General features: G+C 34.7%; 2 protein-coding genes across 4 annotated transcripts; one reads left to right on the top strand and one right to left on the bottom strand.

Moving 5' to 3' along the window:
• The first annotated feature begins 922 nt into the window (after positions 1-922).
• Positions 923-1,985, top strand: LOC130947726 (mitochondrial uncoupling protein 3). The gene is made up of 2 exons (XM_057876427.1): positions 923-1,297; positions 1,446-1,985. Exons 1-2 carry the CDS (start codon positions 923-925, stop codon positions 1,983-1,985), a joined length of 915 nt encoding a protein of 304 aa, XP_057732410.1.
• A 6,008-nt stretch (positions 1,986-7,993) lies between these two features.
• Positions 7,994-17,105, bottom strand: LOC130948094 (putative E3 ubiquitin-protein ligase LIN-1). Of its 3 annotated transcripts, none has more exons than XM_057876797.1 (18): positions 16,663-17,105; positions 15,015-15,957; positions 14,833-14,887; positions 14,337-14,723; positions 14,133-14,212; positions 12,732-14,012; positions 12,318-12,462; positions 11,971-12,228; positions 11,571-11,880; positions 11,359-11,483; positions 10,797-10,916; positions 10,569-10,694; positions 9,698-9,820; positions 9,485-9,595; positions 9,168-9,311; positions 8,818-9,066; positions 8,432-8,488; positions 7,994-8,302 (listed from the first exon to the last, which is right to left on the bottom strand). In XM_057876797.1, the coding sequence occupies exons 2-17, from the start codon at positions 15,953-15,955 to the stop codon at positions 8,471-8,473; spliced, it is 4,473 nt and encodes a 1,490-aa protein (XP_057732780.1). In that variant the 5' UTR covers positions 15,956-15,957; positions 16,663-17,105; the 3' UTR covers positions 7,994-8,302; positions 8,432-8,470. The 3 variants fall into 3 exon arrangements, with proteins under 3 accessions (XP_057732780.1, XP_057732781.1, XP_057732782.1); XM_057876798.1 differs by having other exon boundaries at positions 8,455-8,488; XM_057876799.1 differs by lacking the exon at positions 7,994-8,302 and having other exon boundaries at positions 8,315-8,488; positions 15,015-15,948.
• Positions 17,106-18,785: the final 1,680 nt, after the last annotated feature.

The raw sequence follows: 18,785 nt of genomic DNA, 5'->3' as shown, positions 1-18,785 counted from the left end.
ATTAGGGTTTCGGAAAGCTGCCTTTTCGATTATTATTTTTCTCAATTGCTCCTTGTTCACAATTTTAACATGAAAATTTGAACCATTTATTACAATATACTGTATTATAATACATCTCTTTAACTCTCTATGATTGTTCTCGGTTCTCACTGTTCCTACGGTAGGAAAAAGGAACACGCTTGAGTTTAACGATTGTGTCATCATGAGCAGCCCCAAATGCTTTTTAAGGTGATTTTGAATACAATTGTCGAACCCTGTTTATGCCTGGATCCAATTGTCCTCTGTTTTTGGTGATTGAAGATTGTGACTGTGTTGTTCTTGTTGATGATTAGTTTATACTACTAAATTAGATGGAAGAGCCTCACATTGATGTTTATGTTTATATGATCATTTTAGTTGGATTTCCCAGTTAATTATGAGTTTATCAAAGCATTGAATTTGATATTTGAGTTAAATGATCCTACTCCAATAACCCACTTTTTGGTTCTGTTTTGGAGCAAAATTTGGTATTACTCTCAATTTCTTGCAAATAAATGTGGCAACTGGAAAACAATGAATAGTTGCTCAATCCATATTTCTCAACTGATATAATATTTTTTGTTTCACCCTTCAAGTACCAGAGCAACACTGCATTTTATAAGAACAATGCAAAATCTTTGGCATGGTTTCTATATTCATTATCGTATATCAATCATTGCGTATGAGTTTCTGATCGCCCGGAAGGGTTCAAAACAAATCGTTTGGGTGCTGTAAATCGGTAACATGAATTTTGCTAGATGACTTTGTTTCTGATGAGTATCTCCCAAGTGCAGGTATCATTAGAGCCAAAAGATATCATTTAACTCATAACTGTCATGAGTTCGTGGGTTCCTCAATTGCCTCAAAACAGACTTGTAGGTATTTTTTCGTGAATCCTATAGCCATGAAATCAGGCCATCAACATGGTGGAGGTGATAATGCTCACACAAAGATCTTACTTACTTCACTGTCAGCCATGGTGGCTGAGACTACAACTTTCCCAATTGACCTGATCAAGACCAGGCTTCAACTCCATGGTGAGTCGCTTTCCTCAAGCCGACCCACTGGTGCAGTTCGAATAGCAGCAGAAATTATCCGTGAACAAGGTCCTCTTGGCCTTTACAAAGGCTGGTCTCCAGCAATCATAAGACACCTATTCTACACACCTATTCGAATTGTCGGGTATGAACATATGAGGAGTGTGGTTTCAGCTGATAATGCTTCACTCTCTATCTTTAGCAAGGCTCTTGTTGGTGGAATCAGTGGTTGCATGGCTCAGGTGAGAGCTACATGGTATGGATATGGCGCGCATTGTGATAAAATGCTATCTTACAGTGATGAATTTCCTGGTTCCAACAAACAGTAGATACAATTTTTTGGGAATATTCCTTGTTTTACCCATAAGGTTTTTACTCTTAGTTATACAGGTTGTAGCAAGTCCAGCCGATCTTGTCAAGGTGCGGATGCAAGCTGATGGCCGTATGGCAAGGCACGGTATTCAACCTCGATATTCGGGACCATTCGATGCTTTTAGGAAGATTGTTCAGGCTGAAGGATTAAAAGGGCTGTGGAAGGGTGTTTTGCCTAATGTCCAAAGAGCGTTCTTGGTGAACATGGGAGAATTAGCATGCTATGATCATGCCAAACAATTGGTTATTAGAAGCAGGATAGCTGATGATAATGTTTACGCCCACACATTAGCTTCCATCATGTCAGGTCTTGCGGCAACTTCTTTAAGTTGTCCGGCTGATGTCGTGAAGACTAGGATGATGAATCAAGTGGCCAAGGAAGGGAAAGTCTTGTATATTAGCTCTCTTGATTGCTTGGTAAAGACAGTTAAAGTTGAAGGAATTCAAGCACTGTGGAAAGGATTCTTCCCAACATGGGCTCGGCTAGGTCCATGGCAATTTGTATTCTGGGTATCCTACGAGAAGTTCAGAAAAATTGCAGGGCTCTCTTCTTTCTAATGTAATGTTCTTACTCATAAAAATAATCTTGTATTCATAAAAATCTCACAATTCAATGCACACACACCTAGATTCATTCCTTATATTTAAACTATTATAAGCCTTTCTATGTAGTTGCCTTGTATGGCTAATTTTCAAACTTCTAATAATGGAAGAGTTACAATTTGTTATGAAGATGATATATGTTTTTCTTGTTCTACTGAATGATCATTGATCACTTATGTTTTGTATTATAGTACATCTTGTTAACGTACCTGAAAAATGGTAAAAAAGAGGAAAAATAAAATAAATCATCAGGGAGTGGACTTGCATTTAACATTAGTTAACTTGTGAGAAGCTATGCATGGTACTAACACTTGAAAATATATTAGGCATTTACTCCTTGACCCTTGGATTTAAAGTTAACATTATGTTTGTCTGAGAGGTAAAATAATGAGAAAAATTTCATGGAGGGCAAGTTACTTAATTAAATTGTTTGAAAAGCAAATTTACTATAATACAACTTTTAAATATTGAAGATGTTTTATATTTTTTTCATTTCTATAGAAACCGCTACAGAGTGTAATGGATTTAAGATTGAACGTAAATTGCTACAACCCCTCTAGCGGCTTTTGGGCAAATGTGGCATTGCAAAAATCAGCCCTCTCCAAATACGGTATGATCCTTTCATGCAAAGGCACTACTTGGCTGCATGATGTGAGAAAAATAATCACACCCTAATTAAATTCTAATACTTTCAAGTGTAAACCATAATTTATAAGGATAAAAATGTCCTAATCCGATACAAAAACTACGTCGATCTTATCTATCTAGTCTTTTAACTAAAATTTTAAATATAATTCTCTTAAAATTATTTATAAGTCTAACTTTATTAAATTAGAGAAATATGTATGACCTTTTATATAAAAATATAAAAGGAATGTTAATATACTTTAGAACAAGTAAAAAATATGCAACTTTTAAATTTATAAGTCCTAAATTTTAAAATTTAAATTTTAAAATTTAAATCTTAAATTTCAAATACTGAACTACAAACCTTATATTTTATATTATAATGAATAAAGGTCTACATCCAAGCAAAATACTTAACCAAGTATAACGAAGTTGTTATAATAGCTTTTCAAATCATACGTCTCCTTCCCCTTCTCCTTCTCCGTTTCCTTTTCCTTTTTCCTCCTCCTGCTTCTTCCAAATTCGCATACGCATGTTCTTCTTCCCCAATGTTGCGTCTTCTTCTTTTTCTTTTCCTTTTTCGTTATTGTCATCACCAATAACACCAACATTTTGCTAACATCTTTATTAGTTCTAATTTTCTCTAATGTCATCATTAAATAATTTCGGTTTATTTCTTAGTTTATTTCAATTCATTTGTATGTTAATTGAGGTCCACTTGATGCTGCTAATAAGTCTTGACCAAATTTTTTATTTTTTAAGTAATTTGTTAACTAGTTGTTTAAATGTGAATCGAATTCGGTTCATTTGTGAATTGAGTTAGATTCACTTGATACTACTTTTAAGTATTCACCAAATTTGTTATTCCTTAAGAAATTCGGTTCATTTATTAGTTTAATTGAGTTTATCTGCATGCAGAAATGAATTAAATGTGTTTTTCTTGCTAATTGAATGTTTATCACTTTTTGTTTAAATTTGAACCGAATTCGGTTCATTTGTGAATTGAGTTAGGTTCACTTGATACTACTTTTAAGTATTCACCAAATTTGTTATTCCTTAAGAAATTCGGTTCATCTCTTAGTTTAATTGAGTTCATTTGCAAGCAGAAACGAATTGAAATGTGCTTTTCTTGCTTATTGAATGTTTATCACTTTTTGTTCAAATCTGAACTGAATTCGGTTTTGTTTGTGAATTGAGTTAGGTTCACTTGATACTACTGTTCACCAAATTTGAATCAAATTCGGTTCATTTCTGGATCCAAATGAACCTTAATTAAAAGGAAGAAAAGAAAAAACGCAGCAACAACAGCAACAATAAAAGAATGCGAAGACAAAGAAGGAGGAAAGCGAAGAAGAAGAAGGAAGAACACAAATGCAAAGACAAAGACAAATGAGCTTGAAGGTTGTAGTAGGCTTAGAGAAGGGGGGTTGAATCTATGCCTTTCTTTTAAGTTACTGAAATGACCCTTTAAAGCAAACTTTGAATTCTTATTCTGTTTGACTCAGCAGCGAAAATTTATGAGACAATCTATTTTTGTCTCATGAATATCAGAAAACAGAACATTGCAGAGAAGAGAAAAGCTAACACAGTATGTATCCTGGTTCGGTTGCCATGTGCTATGCAACCTACATCCAGCCTCCTCCACAACAATGGAGGAATTTTCACTATAGTTAAAAGTATTACATACACCAATTCCACAGGATTGACCCAATCTTTTCACACTCAAGTTCTAACCTAACTTGACATTGGCTATGCTAATACCTAACTCTTCACTCTTAGTGCTAACCCAACTAAGGAAATACATAGACATACCTAAAGAAATCTGAAAATAACTCTAGGTTTTTCTCTCAAGTGTATCTCTCAGCCTCTTTCCACTCATGGCTTTTACTTGAGCTCTCTCAATATGCCTTTTCACTCAAGAAATTACAGAAAGATAAACATTGAAAAGTAAAATACAATCTGTAACAACATGAAGGAGATTGACTTCATCAACAGCCTCTTTGCTATGTGATAAACCAGTTTATCATGTCTCTGATTCAGTTCTTCATTTTTGGCGAAATGCTTCTTTGAAAGATAGCATTGTCCAAGTAGAAGACCTTCTTCAGAGAACTTCTTCATAGAATAAAACCTCTATGCATTGGGTTATCTCTCCTTATCTTCTGAATGAATAGCAAGCTTCTTTTATTTCCTTGTATGTTGCTTGGTTGCTCTTCCTATGTCAACTTCTTGAGCTGTGTGCTTCACCAACACACCACATCACCTTTTTTCAGTTAATTCCCAAATTAGAAGTTTGAGTCTGACCTCTTTTCTTAACCAAAAGCCTCATGACATCATAAACAGATGTATCCAATGGTAAAATCCTATCTCAGCCATTGAAAACCAACTTGGTCCCCAAGATACACTTGTGACCGTGGATGCACAACAGTGTAGAACAGAGAACACTTTTTCTATTTATCTAAAAATAGTAAAGCGGAAGATTTGAGATGACGTGAAGAAAGTAAGTTGCATGCAAATGGAAATAAATCACCTTTTAATTTCTAACTCAGTTTAATATGGATTGATGTGGGTGATTAGATCTTTGCTTTATGATTAAGTTTTTTCTTTCTTTCTTCTCTGATAAAATGAGCAGGAGGAACAAAGCTCTCTTTCTTTTGTTTTGTTGCTAACCGAAGCAATAAGAGAGAGTGAAGACTTCAATCTTGTATAAGAAGCTTGGTGAGATCAACTTGGGTTGATGGACACGGGCTTGGATCGGGTTTGATTTGCTTGACCCGTTGGTTCCTTTCTTTGTTTTCTTTTGGACTTCTGCTTCTGTTATCAGCCCACCAGCCTTGTTTTGATTTCATCCAATTGGACTGCTGAATTGATTTGTGGCATGCATCACTTCAACCAAAATAATCAAAACTAATTATTTAATTTGCCCAATAAATTAATGTTGTCATCATTAATTAATCTAATTAATTTCTTAACTCAACAGAGCTTTATTGAAAAGTGCCTGTGTACACGCAGGTGTAATGAATGTGATTTTTGTTGAGTTTGGACCTGCTTGGTTGGACTTGGATACAAAAATGCTTGAATGTGTAGTTTGGCAGGATTATAATTCCAATACCCTAAATACTACATTTTATCTTATAAACTTTTAATACTTAAAAGAAAACAAACTTAGCACTAGTAACGAGAGCAACGTCGTTGAACCGGTACAACCTGTCTTCGTCCGCCATGATCCCACTTAAATATGGCCCCTCTAGGAAGCCCAAATCCTCTCCGCCTCCTCTTCCTTCTCTCAATTCACAACTCTCTCTCTCTCTCAGCAAGATTCTCTCTCTAACCAAACTTGGTTTGCATTTCAAACGAAGAATCTGCTACTGCCTAAAGCCATTTTATAGGCTACCAAATGTAAACCGCGGCACCCACCCGTGGTTTCTGCAATGACACATTTGCCCAAAAACTGTTAGAGCCTCTTGCAGTTTCCTCACACTCGGGTTTTTTTCAGAAACCACTACGAAGTTGTAAAAATTTATGTTCAATTTTGAATCCACTATACCCTGTAGCAGTTTTTATAGAAACGAAAAAGTTGTAAAAAGGTCTTCAGTATTTAAAAATTGTATTATGGTAAATTTGCTTTGCAAACAATTTAATTAAAAGTTAATAGTCAAAATCGTCCCTAAAAGATACCTCGATGTCTATTTTCGTCATCGAAAGATAAAATTAATCGAACTCGTCCCCAAAAGATGACCAACATGATCACATTCGTCCTTCCGTCATCTCCTTTACTGAGATGGCAAACGTTCGCTGATGTGTCCATTAACTGCCAGCATGACAGACGCCAAATACCACTCTCTTATTATTGACAAGACAAGTCTTTTAAAAACAATTCAAACCCTAAGTAGATGAACCCTAATCCCAAATTTTTGGGATTACCTAGCTACTTAGAAATGCAGAGCAATGTCGTCCCAACAACTGCACCCTAACCACCGTCTGCAACCCTTCCCCTGTCCATGTTGCCTTAACCCTCAACCACGAGTACCTCCGCAACTCCATTGCCGGCTCCATTGCCGCCGTCCACTTCATCCTCCATCACTCCCTTGCCCTGAGAACATCTTCTTCCATTTCCTTGTCTCTGACTCCAATCTCAATTCCCTCGTTTAATCCACCTTTTCGCAGTTAACAGGACAATTTCCTATGTTCTGTTCTTGAGATGGGGTACAATTTTGTATTCACAGTAAGTATTTCAATGGCTGTTCTTTCATTATACACACACTGAGTTTCTTTTACATGGTGGAGAAAAAATTTAAAAGGAAAAGTAGAATTGAAATATTTTATATAGGAAGCAAGATACATTTCTAAGATGTATAAATTAGATTGATGTGATTGTATTCCTCTTCCAGGATGCCGATATCATGTGGTTCAGGGACCCATTTCGTCGTTTTCACCATGATGCAGATTTCCAGATAGCATGCGATCATTTCATGGGTAGCTCATATGATTTAGAGAATAGACCCGATGGAGGGTTTAACTTTGTAAAGTCCAATAATAGATCAATAGAGTTTTACATATCCAAGCTCTGGAGCCCCAGCCTGGGCTCCAGGACCATCTGAACACTCGCGTACTGCCACGCCAACTTCAGCAAGTATTTCATGGCGGCGTTCTGGTCAGACCACCACTTTGTGGGGACACTTCAGGGGTGCAGGCCCTGCTACTTCAACACGGGATTGATGGTGATGGTGATGGATTTGGTGAGGTGGAGGACAAAAGGGTACACAAAGAGGCTAGAGAGGTGGATGGAGGTTCAGAAGAGCGGACGGATCTACAAGCTCGGATCCTTGCCGCCGTTCCTTCTGGTGTTCGCGGGACACGTGGGCCCATCGAGCACCGGTGGAACCAGCATGAATTGGGAGGTGATAATGCTAAGGGAAGCTGCTGGGACCTCAACGCTGGCCGGTGAGCCTCCTGCATTTGGGATTAGGGTTCATCTATGTAGGGACTAATTTGAATTGTTTTAAAAGACTTATCTTGTCAGCAATAAGAGGGTGCTACTTGGCGTCTACGCTGGCAATTAACGGAACACATCATCAAACATTTGCCATCTCAGCGAAGGAGATGACGGAAGGACGAACGTGACCATGTTGGTTATCTTTTGGGGACGAATTCGATTAATTTTATCTTTCGGGGACGAAAATGGAGATCGGGATATTTTTTAGGGACGATTTTGATTATTAACTCATTTAATTGACTTGCCCTTTCACGGATGAGTTTCACCATTGATGTGTAAATTTAGACATGGTGCTTATTCACAAGTGTCCCTTGTTTTTAGTTTATTTAAGTGCATAGCTGAGTAATGGGGCGAAAATTCAGTGTTAAATTATTAATTATCATACTTACAAGGTTCAAAATGCAATAATAATGATGTTAACTTTTATGGTATAAGAATATGCTCTATTTGGCCCCCAATATAGTATTGTGGTTGATTAAGGAATTTTCATAATAAGAATTGCTCATTTGTGAATCAAACACAGTTGTGATGGACCAAACATAGATCTTGTATCAAAGTTTCACTTCAAAATTGTCTTGGTCTCACTTCATAGTTGGAATTTGATGTTTTCTCCCACATACTATATAGCTCAATCTGCACATGCTCCATTAACCTTCAACAAAGAATATCTTATTTAGATAGTATAATCAAATGAACAATACTCTTAACTATTGAATTCCTATGAAATGTGTAAGTAGAGTAAATGACCATCATACGAGATGCTCATAAACATTTCATTTACATGTGGCAAAAGGATTATTATACTTTTTGTTTCTTGTGCTTAATCCAAGGCCCAAACCTGCAAACCGTGGAGAAAATGGGATTACTTAGAAAGAATAGCTGAATTCTCTGCCAAAAAACAAAGAAAGAAAGAAGGATGCGTTTGGTTTGTATTTTTATTTTCTGTTTTCATTCTTAGTATTTTCTGTTTTTAGGATTTTGTGAAGGAAAAAAAAAAAATGGGTAGTGAAAACAAAAAAAGGATTATATCATTTTCACTGTTTTCTCTTGTTTCTTCACAAAATTTTGAAAATAGAAAATACTGAAAATGAAAACAAAAAATGAAAATGCAAATCAAATGCATCCTAAGTTCTAGTATCATGATTACTGTAATGATCAAGACTTAACCTGGATCTTTCCATCAGAGGAACCAACAAAAAGCATCATACCATCCGCATCTGATACTAATGATGTGATTTTTGTGTTACCAGCAGCCATTTTGATGGAAGCAACCCGGGTGAACTTATCTTTCAGCCAAACCTCAATGGTGCCGAACTTCGTACCTGCAAATATGAAGTCATTGTTGATGGCTACACGATGGATGTCGAGTCCAGTCGATAGTGATCCTACTACCATTTTGGTGGAGAGTGAAAATATCTGACATAAAAAAGTTATTCAAGCTTAGCAAGAAATGATTTTTTATTTGTAATGATGAGAATAACATGATTGGTATAGGATTAGAAATGGCATGTATGCACCTTTCCTGCAGTTGCATCAACAGAAGATCCACAGGCATAGAGGAAACCATCATGAATTTGAAGGGAGTGTATGGTTTGTTTTCCCAACAATTTTCTTGTACCAGAGAAGAATGAATATGATGTATGTTTGGACAAGTCAACCTCCTGAACATGTTCACTAAATTTTATGATGGAAATTTTCCAACAGAAGCCTTGCATGTTTTTATAGAATTAGATTATTTGGATCTCAACTCCATATAATCTCTATTGGTTGGTATTTGGTACATTTTATCTTAAGGTACTGCAAGAATATGAAGCTACTGAAGAATGATGCATACCTGAATGCTGTAACCGGAGCAGCCACAATACAATTTGTCGCCGGCAACAGCAAGGCATTTCACATACTTGCTGAAATTGATATGCTTTGGAGCCTCTGACCAATTATAAACCTGTAATTAACATCTGAAGTTCTTATTAATCATACCCTTTTTACGATGAAACTGATTTTCTATTTGATTTGATTTGTTCAAGCAACATATATAGTGGCTTGCCTTGGCTCCAGTTCCTTGAGACACATAGCATGCCAATCTAGCATTTGCTGTTAACTCATACACTGCCTCCTTCACATCGTGAACATCTATACATATAATCTCATTGCCTTTGATAGTCCAAACCTGCACATAAGAAGTCTTACTGATTAGTTCATACTGAATAATATGTATGATTGAAGTAGTTCCCTGAGATGCAAGAAGTAATTTGGAAGTTATCAAGATGGCAAATATTGCTAAGATATTGGTCTTCAATCATTGCAGTTTCCACAAGAAAATACCCTGCTATTTTCTCTGTGAAGTAAACTCATTTTGGTTTTGCTTATTTCAGTGAACTTTATCAATATAATTAGTATTTACCCTTAGACCTAAGTTTAGTTGTTTATAAAATAGATCTCAACCAGAAGAAATATGAAAATAAAAATAAAATCTCATTTTACATTCATAAAAATAAATATTAATAATACATGAATAAGATAAAATATATAATAAATTAAACATATTCTAAGTAGTCATAAAATTTGATAATGATATTATACGGTTTGAATTGGATTAGATCAGTTGTAAAAAGTCGATCCGAAATATGATCCAATTTGAGTGGTTTGTGAAAGATGGATTCAGTTCAATCTAAATTATTATAATTTGATTAGTTTTCTGTTTGGATTGGAATGTGCGGTTTTGTTTGGTTTGGTTTGGATTTCAACATCTCTAAGTTATGGGGACTTAAAATACAAAATTTTAAACTACAAGGAGCTTGAAAATTAAGTTAAATTAAGTACTTCTAGAGCTATTTAACTTTTTTTTTTAAATAAAAATTGATTAGTCAAACATAAGACTAGTTTTCATGATACCAATTAACAAGAAGGTAGTTTACCCGGATGGTTTTGTCTAAGGAACCACTGTAGAGTCTATCACCTGAAGAACACAGAGAAGTTACAGCTTTTGTGTGCTCGCGAGTTTCTTGAATGATTCTTGGTATTCTCTTCCTTGCATCCCATACCTGTTATTCAACATATTAAGTGATAGTTTTTCAAGAAAGAAAGACAGCCAAACATGGAATTCAGTCACACTTTTCTATTGGTTAGGACACCCTACACCCTACCTTGATAGTTCCATCAGAGTGTCCACTCAAGACCTGACCATTCAGATAAAGCAAAGAAAGCACTTCTCCGTTTGAGCTCAAATCTAACTCAACAACCTCTTTACAACTCCACAACTCAGTCTGTGAAATAGAGATTTCTGTTAGTTACTTTTTCAAAATGTGTAGCTTGACCACTATGGTAATTTCTATGGTCAAAGAAGGTCCCCGTGTAAATAGTTTTACTATAGACATGATAGATAATAGGACTCAATGACATCATCTTATCTATGTAGCCGACTCAAACTAGTGAGATAAGGGTTTGTTGTTGTTGTTGTTGTTAACAAAAATAACATACATTTATCAAAGTTTACGTATCAAATTTGCATATTTAACAAAGTTTTAGGGGGAGGGCGAATGATTTGCACATAACCCAAAGTTTAGGAAAGTTTAATCAAGTTGATTTGCACATTTTTAAGGTTTAAAGGCTAAAGTGCACATGATGTAAGATTCAGGGTATAAAGTCCAATTAACCCTTGATATATTGCATGTAATGAATCATATCATGAATCACCATTCGACTCACCACATCAACAGATTTTAAGTTTAGTAAGGTTCTCATAATATCAACTGCTGCAGCTGAATGTTTCTTTAGCTTCCTCAAGGTCCTATAAATGCTTTTAGCATAGCCTCCAAGTGCTTCATGAGCAACTGAAACATCATAAGTTTTCAGTTGAGAATTCCTTTGTTTGATAAAATGACACAGATAATGTCCATAATTATTATAAAAATACCTACTTGGATCACTAATGAAAGTATTCAAAGCTAGGTTAGCAAGAATCTTTTCCTCCATGTTCTTTGATGACAGCAGAACATTTATGAATTCGTCAAGCAATGACTCACGAGCAACGTCCTTTATACCGGTGTCAGGAAGCGTAGAGAGCATGTGTGTAAGCCATGTGGCCAGAACAAGGCAAGATTTTGCCATCTCTAGGGAAGTACTCCTTAAGCATTCTTCCAATGCTTTAAATATTGAACCATTTTCATGGTTACAAAGTACAAATGCAACCCTTTTCTGCCAAGAGTTCAATGCATTTTTCTCATCCTCCTATGCAAGAAACATTTGTGTCAGTTGGAGAAAAACATATCAACAATTTTTCAAACAAAAGAAAAATCTAAATGCCTCATAGCTCCTAACCATTGTTTCCACCAAATCATTGTCACGTTGTCCCAATTGTTCGGCCTTCATTAAAGCGTTGTAAGGCTGATCGAATCCTGCAATCTTGAGCAACCAGGCTTCAGTATATGACTTTCCTGAGGAAGTGACGTGTCCAATAAGATATAGTAAAGCATCTAAAGCCTTAATTTGAGTATTTGAGAAGTCTTTTTGCCAAAGTGCTTCAATTAGTGTCTCTACAGCTTCTTCCCTATAAATGCTCATCTTTCGTGGCTCCACCTAAAGATTTGACAAGATAAAAAATGCTGAGATGACGAGAGAGCATAAACTACATTTATGTAACAAGAAATTGGTTTCCAAAGACTGACCAGAAGATCAAGCTGGAGAAGAAGACTGGCAACAGCAAGCTGATGCTCCATTGGAGCCATCTGAAGATATACAAGAAATGTATGCATTGTACTAAATGCTCCTTCATCCTTGATTATCTGTAAGATTTGGTTGCAGAAAGTTCTCCTAATGATAAAAATATGAAAACGAAAACATAAATAAATGGATTGAAGAAGAAAGCGGAATAGAGGTACATCTTCTCGCAAACAACACCTTCCCATGTCAACATAATAAAGTGCTCAAATAAATAAGGTTTCTCTCATTCTCTAGCAGGAAACATTGACACACTAGATTCTGCTTATAAAGGAACAACTGTATTTCACTTGAAAAGTAATTAGAAAGGAAGGAAGATTTCATTTGCTTGCGATACAAGTAAGCTGCAAGCTTTTAATTACCTATTCAATTGAACCAGCTCAGAGAGAAATTCTGCGCAGACGCCTTTCACACTATCATTTCCACCATGAAATAATTCAAGAACAGGAGACAATTCGACTCGACTTGCTATCAAGTTCTTGCAACTTCTTTCAGCTTGCATACAACACAAAAGTATGGAAACAACAGACGTCCTTACCTCCATCCTCTCTAAATATTTTACCAATGCCGGAATTCCATTTGCTGAAATAACACTCAAAGCATTAAGAGACCTGCTGTATTCATCCCCTCCGGCTAATATTTGTTCAAGAATTGCTATGGCGGCATCTTTCGGGTCCATAACTAATTGAAGATCATCCAACTCATTTTTGTTCTGAATTACTTGGACTAGAGATGGTATAAGCTCATGGGCTGATAGCTGAGCAAAAACTGGTCTTAGCTGATAAATCAGAAGTGCTGCCTCGGCCAAACCATTCTTGAGCAGAGCAGCCAAACAATCAAAATCAGAATCTACACTGTTAAGTGTCTCTCCAACACTTTCGTCAAGAAAAATTAGTTCTGTAAGGATGTAAATTGTTGTCCTCAGAACTTCTCCATTCAGAGAAGCTGAAAGTATTTCCATTAAACCGTTTATGACAGTTGGTTTTGATAAATAAGAATGAATCTGAGGATCACTCTTTGCATCCTTCCATGATCTAGCAATTTCCAATACAGCTTCTTCACATTCTTGTAAGTTTTCTGATGTGCAGAGACTTGAAATGTATGGTTTCATGGAATTCATGATTGTTTCAACTGCAGCTTGAGATAGCACACTAGTTGGAGATGTTGCAGCAACCTGTATAAATCTTTTGCTCCTTTGTATGATATAATCCTCTTTGTTCTTATGACTCATTGAGTCGGGTGTTCTTTGTAAAATGGACAGCATTGAGTTGTCTTTCACCAATGGAGAACAAGAAGAACCCCTTGGTGTGTTTGTGTTAGAATTTGAGAACTCCTGAGCTAGTTCAGGATGTTGTTCCTTCCAGGATGTTATCAATCTCTTCAAAACATAGTTTGTTTTGGGTAACATGCTTGCGGATAGAGGCTGTCGCGTGATGGGGCATGTTGTGTTTCCTGTTTTAAGCCACTCCTGAATAGCTTTTCTTTCATAGGTCTGGCCTGTTTCAAGGGTAACAGGATCACAAAATATCTGACCTGTGATTGGACATACAAAATCTTTTGGCGGCTTTGATCCGGTAGTCTGCTTCTCTAATTTGGGCAATGAAATGCAGCCATGATATCCCTCATCACTTTCACAAAAAGAACTGCATCCAAAGATATTGAAGCACTAAGAAACCTATGATGATTATTACTTATCAAATGCTCTATGCTATGCATAAGAACTATATAATTAAGAGCATCATAGAACATATTAATATAGTTACCTGTCATTTAGCACCAGGCTATCCTCATTTTCATAACTCATACATGGAATTCGATTATAGTCTTTCTTCTTAATGTTCACCTATATTCCAAAGAAAAATTACAATCTTCAACATAAAAATTGATAATCACATTCACACTTAGCAATAATAGAAAGTTAATAGTATTATTAACATATGGGGTCATAGATATCATAAGAGGCACACCATCATTTCATGATCAGAGTTCATAATGTGATCAGTGCTCAGGTCTGGTGATGATGTTAAAGAGTCAGAAATGATCGAATCCCTTAAACGACTAGACAATAAGCGCAAGTACTTCGGCTCTCTTTTGCTGCGCATATGAGGATTTGATGAAGAATAGTCTTGAGGAGTTCTTGGAGAGTCTAAGGGAGAGGAGATACTAGGAGAGTATATTTTACTCCTTTGGTTTGATAGATGCACTTTTGGCTCAATGTTATTGTCCTTGATCGCCTTCCTTTCAGGTGAGAAAACATTATTTTTGTTGGGAGAACCCACAGATGCATCATCAAGATCAGAATCTGAATCTTCTTCATTTTCATTTTCATTTTCATTCTCTTCAATGATGCTCTCCTACATATCATGAATTATCATAAGGGCTATACACTTATGCTACTTGAGAACCATGAATCTAAAGCTATAGATATTATTTGCAATAAAAATATAATTAACTCTCTTTCACCTTAGTACCCCATATAGATGAATTTTCCACCTTGGAATGGCTCGATGGTTTATCTCTGTTGAAAATTTGAAATTCAGCATCCAAAAAGACACATGCATTAGTAGGCTCAAATGAAGTAAAAATTTTCACTGAAAATGAAAAACATGCACACAGAATTTACATTTTGGTGCATGAAATACTACCTGGTTTTTTCATTTACACCATCTTTTGGCATTGACATCAAAGAAAAGCCAGCACTCTTAGGCAAAATCGGACCGAATTTCACATAATCTGGAACCGACCTGCTCAACTCATGCAAAGGAGTCATTGGCGGCTCAGCAATTGGCAACATGGGAACAACCTTCTTGCCTGAGGTAGTGGAATCAGAGTTCATGCAGTCCTTATAGTACTTTGCATATAGCCGCGTGTTCTCGTCCAAAGACTCTCCATAAAGCTGCTCCAGTTTTTGCAACTTATCTAACTGATTTGGCCTTAGAGAGAATACCAAGGATTCATTGAAAAGTTGATCAAAATCAGCTGTGACTGAAAAATCAGAAGTTTCAGGTATTACTTCCATCATAAGTTTGTGCCTCTCCTCTGAATACCACCCTACAATAGAGCTCATGTGTGGAAGGAACAGAGTTTTCCAGAGTTCTGGAGCAAAGTCAATCCGAGCGAAAAAAGGATCAACGATGAACATGTCAATGGCATGAAGAACACAATTCTGAATGTTGTTCCTCAACTTCCATAGGTATGATAGGTTCAAATGTGCCCAAGCTGAAAGGTAGAAGTTTGGCACTCCAGCAGTCTTTTGCTTAGGATTCAGCATTGCACAAACTTGCAGCATCTTCTCAGCATAATCGAGTCTCGCAAGCTTAGTTTCCGTGTTATAGGTATTGATAGCTTCTTCAAGCGCCTCGATACCCCAATCAAGATTTGCTAACACTGCTTGATCAGAGTACTCTACCTCAGTGTCTTTTTCAGAACTTCCATCTTCAGCTGCTAACCTCTCTGCACACTGTTCTTTGTGCTGAGCTCTTAGTTCTTTGTCGATTAATCGATCCTGAATGAAACTATCGATGGTTGTTGTCAAGATTCTAACAATATCCTTTTGGTCCATTGTGAATCTGAAGTTTCCTGCCATATCTAAAATGACATCACAACAAAGAAAGCCTCATGGAACATTCTTCAAACAGTTGGAGATCAACATGTAAAGAACCAAATTCATTATCTGTAAAGACACTTGAGTGTACAAGAATACTCCAACTATTTCATAAATCTATATAGCAATCCAAAAATATAAATGGAATCTAATGCAAACAACAAAGTTCACATCAGAACTCAGAAAGGTTTAGAATATTCAAGATTAATGAGTATATATGAATTCGAGGAAGACACAAAGTGATCCTCCACAATTCGAAAATTCCTAATCACTTGGATGGTTAGAGACCGATTAGAGATTTTTGAATTGTAGAGAGGCGCTTTGTCTTTTGGACAAATGATCAGGATCCAAAAGGGCATTTACTCTATGAATTCACCAATTGCTAATATTTGAAAAACAAAGGTAACATTCATCTACTACCCAAAAGAAAATTAAAATTAAAAATTCATATTGGCATGCACGTTGACAAACTAAGAGACTTAAAACAATGAACTTATCTTTTGGACCTAATAAAATTAAGCAACCACTTCAAAAACCACTCAATAACTCATAATTATATATGATCCTCATACATAAAACTCAGAATCTAAAAAGATACTATAGAATCAAAGCATTCAACCATTCATCCCCCTGACTCTAATGAAAAGTTTTCAAACTTGACCAAGTCTTTGACCTTATCTCTTCCTAACCTTTTTATTATACTCTGATCCTTCACAAGATTTCCACTCACACCCCACCTCCGGCGAGGGTGTCGTGGCGCACGTGCTGGCAAATAAACAGATGAATGATGAAGGTGAAGCACTGTATATGAAGATGCTATATATGTTGAAGTTGCACTGTTGAACAATTCAAATTACTTGACAAGAAGCTTTTGACTTTAGCTTTGATTTTGATCAATGAAAACAGGACTAATAATAAGATATCATGTTAATTCAAAGCCAGGTTCTTGGAGGAAACTAGACAATAATTTCTAAAGAGAAGAAGAAGAAGAAGAAGAAGAAATCAGTAGAAGCCAGGAACATAGAAGACTTATGTGCTTTCTAAATTGTATAAAAATGGTGCAGAGTTGGAAGTAGCCATTGCCGGCATTGGATATGTGTGTGTGATGACAGAAGCAAAGCGCGGACCAAGGAATATGTCTTATTATAATATCATGCAAAGGTTAAGATACTTAATATTGCTATTATTTTTATAGTATGATTATGATTATTAATTAAATATTATATGGTTTTTTATTTATTTATTGGTATGTGAGAAAAAAACAGGTCAAAGAATAATTCGTCGCACATTTGAGTTCTATTTAAAGGTTTATTATTGGCTAATGATTTACTGCATGCACAAAATTATATTCGAATTCTGGCACTTGCTTAAACAGACGAGTGAACTCAAATTTGTTATAAAGAGAAACTAACTAGCAACCATTGTTGGCCACTTGGCCTTTTGGTTTGAAGGTATGGAAAGTTGAAAAGTGAGAACACTTAACAAGTGCTGCTTTCATTGGTGTTTATTGTTTGCTTGAACGTGTGTACGTAAACTGCAAAGCAAAACATAGTTTTTCAGCTATTTCCAATTAGGGCGATAGATGGTGGTTTCTATAAGTTTAAAAAAAATAAAAACACATAAAAAATATTTTTTTATATTTTATTTAATTATAAATTAAATATAAAATAGAATAAATTAAAAAAATATATTTACTTTTTTTTCTCACATAAATTTATAAAAAAATATAATGATAAAATATTTAATTCAAAAAATTAATAAAGATAATAAATAAATAATAAATAATAAGTTGTATCAATCAATAATATTTTTTTTTTAAAAAATACAAAAATATACTAATTTAATATTTTAAGACATAATATTTGTATCCATGGATTTGTATCTCTATAACTTTATCTTTGTATGTCATGCTTATAGATAGACACATTTTTAGATATTTCTAATATTTGGTTTTAGTTACATTTTATTTTAGGTCTCACAAGATGTCACATAAGTAAATATAAGATCATATATCATAAATATTAATTTGATACTTAATGTGAGATTTGTCACTTCAATATTTGGTCTCAACTCAATTTAAATTTTATATTATTTTTAATTATTTCAAATATTTTCAATTAAATTGTAAAAAATAACCAAAATATAAAAATTATAAAACTACACAATTAATAATTATATACCATATTTAAAAGATATTATACACTAATAAAAATATACTTTAAAATATTATTTAAATAACCATAACAACATTATAAAACACATTATATGTTTGAGACATTACATATTTTGACTCATTGAATTTGAAAAAAAAATACAATAAAAAAATAAAAATTTTGGAGATGTGAAAATTAAGAACTTTGTGCATTTAGATTGGAAGAGAAACTAAAATTTTGTAAATAATTAAAAAAATATTAAGTTGAATTGGGTTGGATCTATTTTTTTATTAAATTGATAAAAAGATAACAAAAAATAAAATAATGAAATGCAGAAATACAACTGAGTATATTCTATATATCTTATTTAGTTTGATTGAACTTTTGTCATTGTACGTTACAATAACAATATTCAAATGTTTATTTAATGGGTTATATAAGTGATAGTATTCAATTGGTCTTTTTTTTTTAAATAATATAGTTTTTTTTACTAATATTAAATCTTATTTTAAATATTATATCTAATACAAATTTTAATTTTAAATTAATTTAATTATTGTATATATAAAAAATAATATCCAAAAAATATCATATTAGAGTTGCTCTTAAAAATATAGACACTATAATACATATTCGTTATTTGTTTAGTAAAACACATA

The sequence above is a fragment of the Arachis stenosperma genome, chromosome 9 (assembly GCF_014773155.1).
Source record: "Arachis stenosperma cultivar V10309 chromosome 9, arast.V10309.gnm1.PFL2, whole genome shotgun sequence".
Taxonomy (NCBI): domain Eukaryota; kingdom Viridiplantae; phylum Streptophyta; class Magnoliopsida; order Fabales; family Fabaceae; genus Arachis; species Arachis stenosperma.
This window is presented reverse-complemented; position numbering and strand designations above follow the sequence as displayed.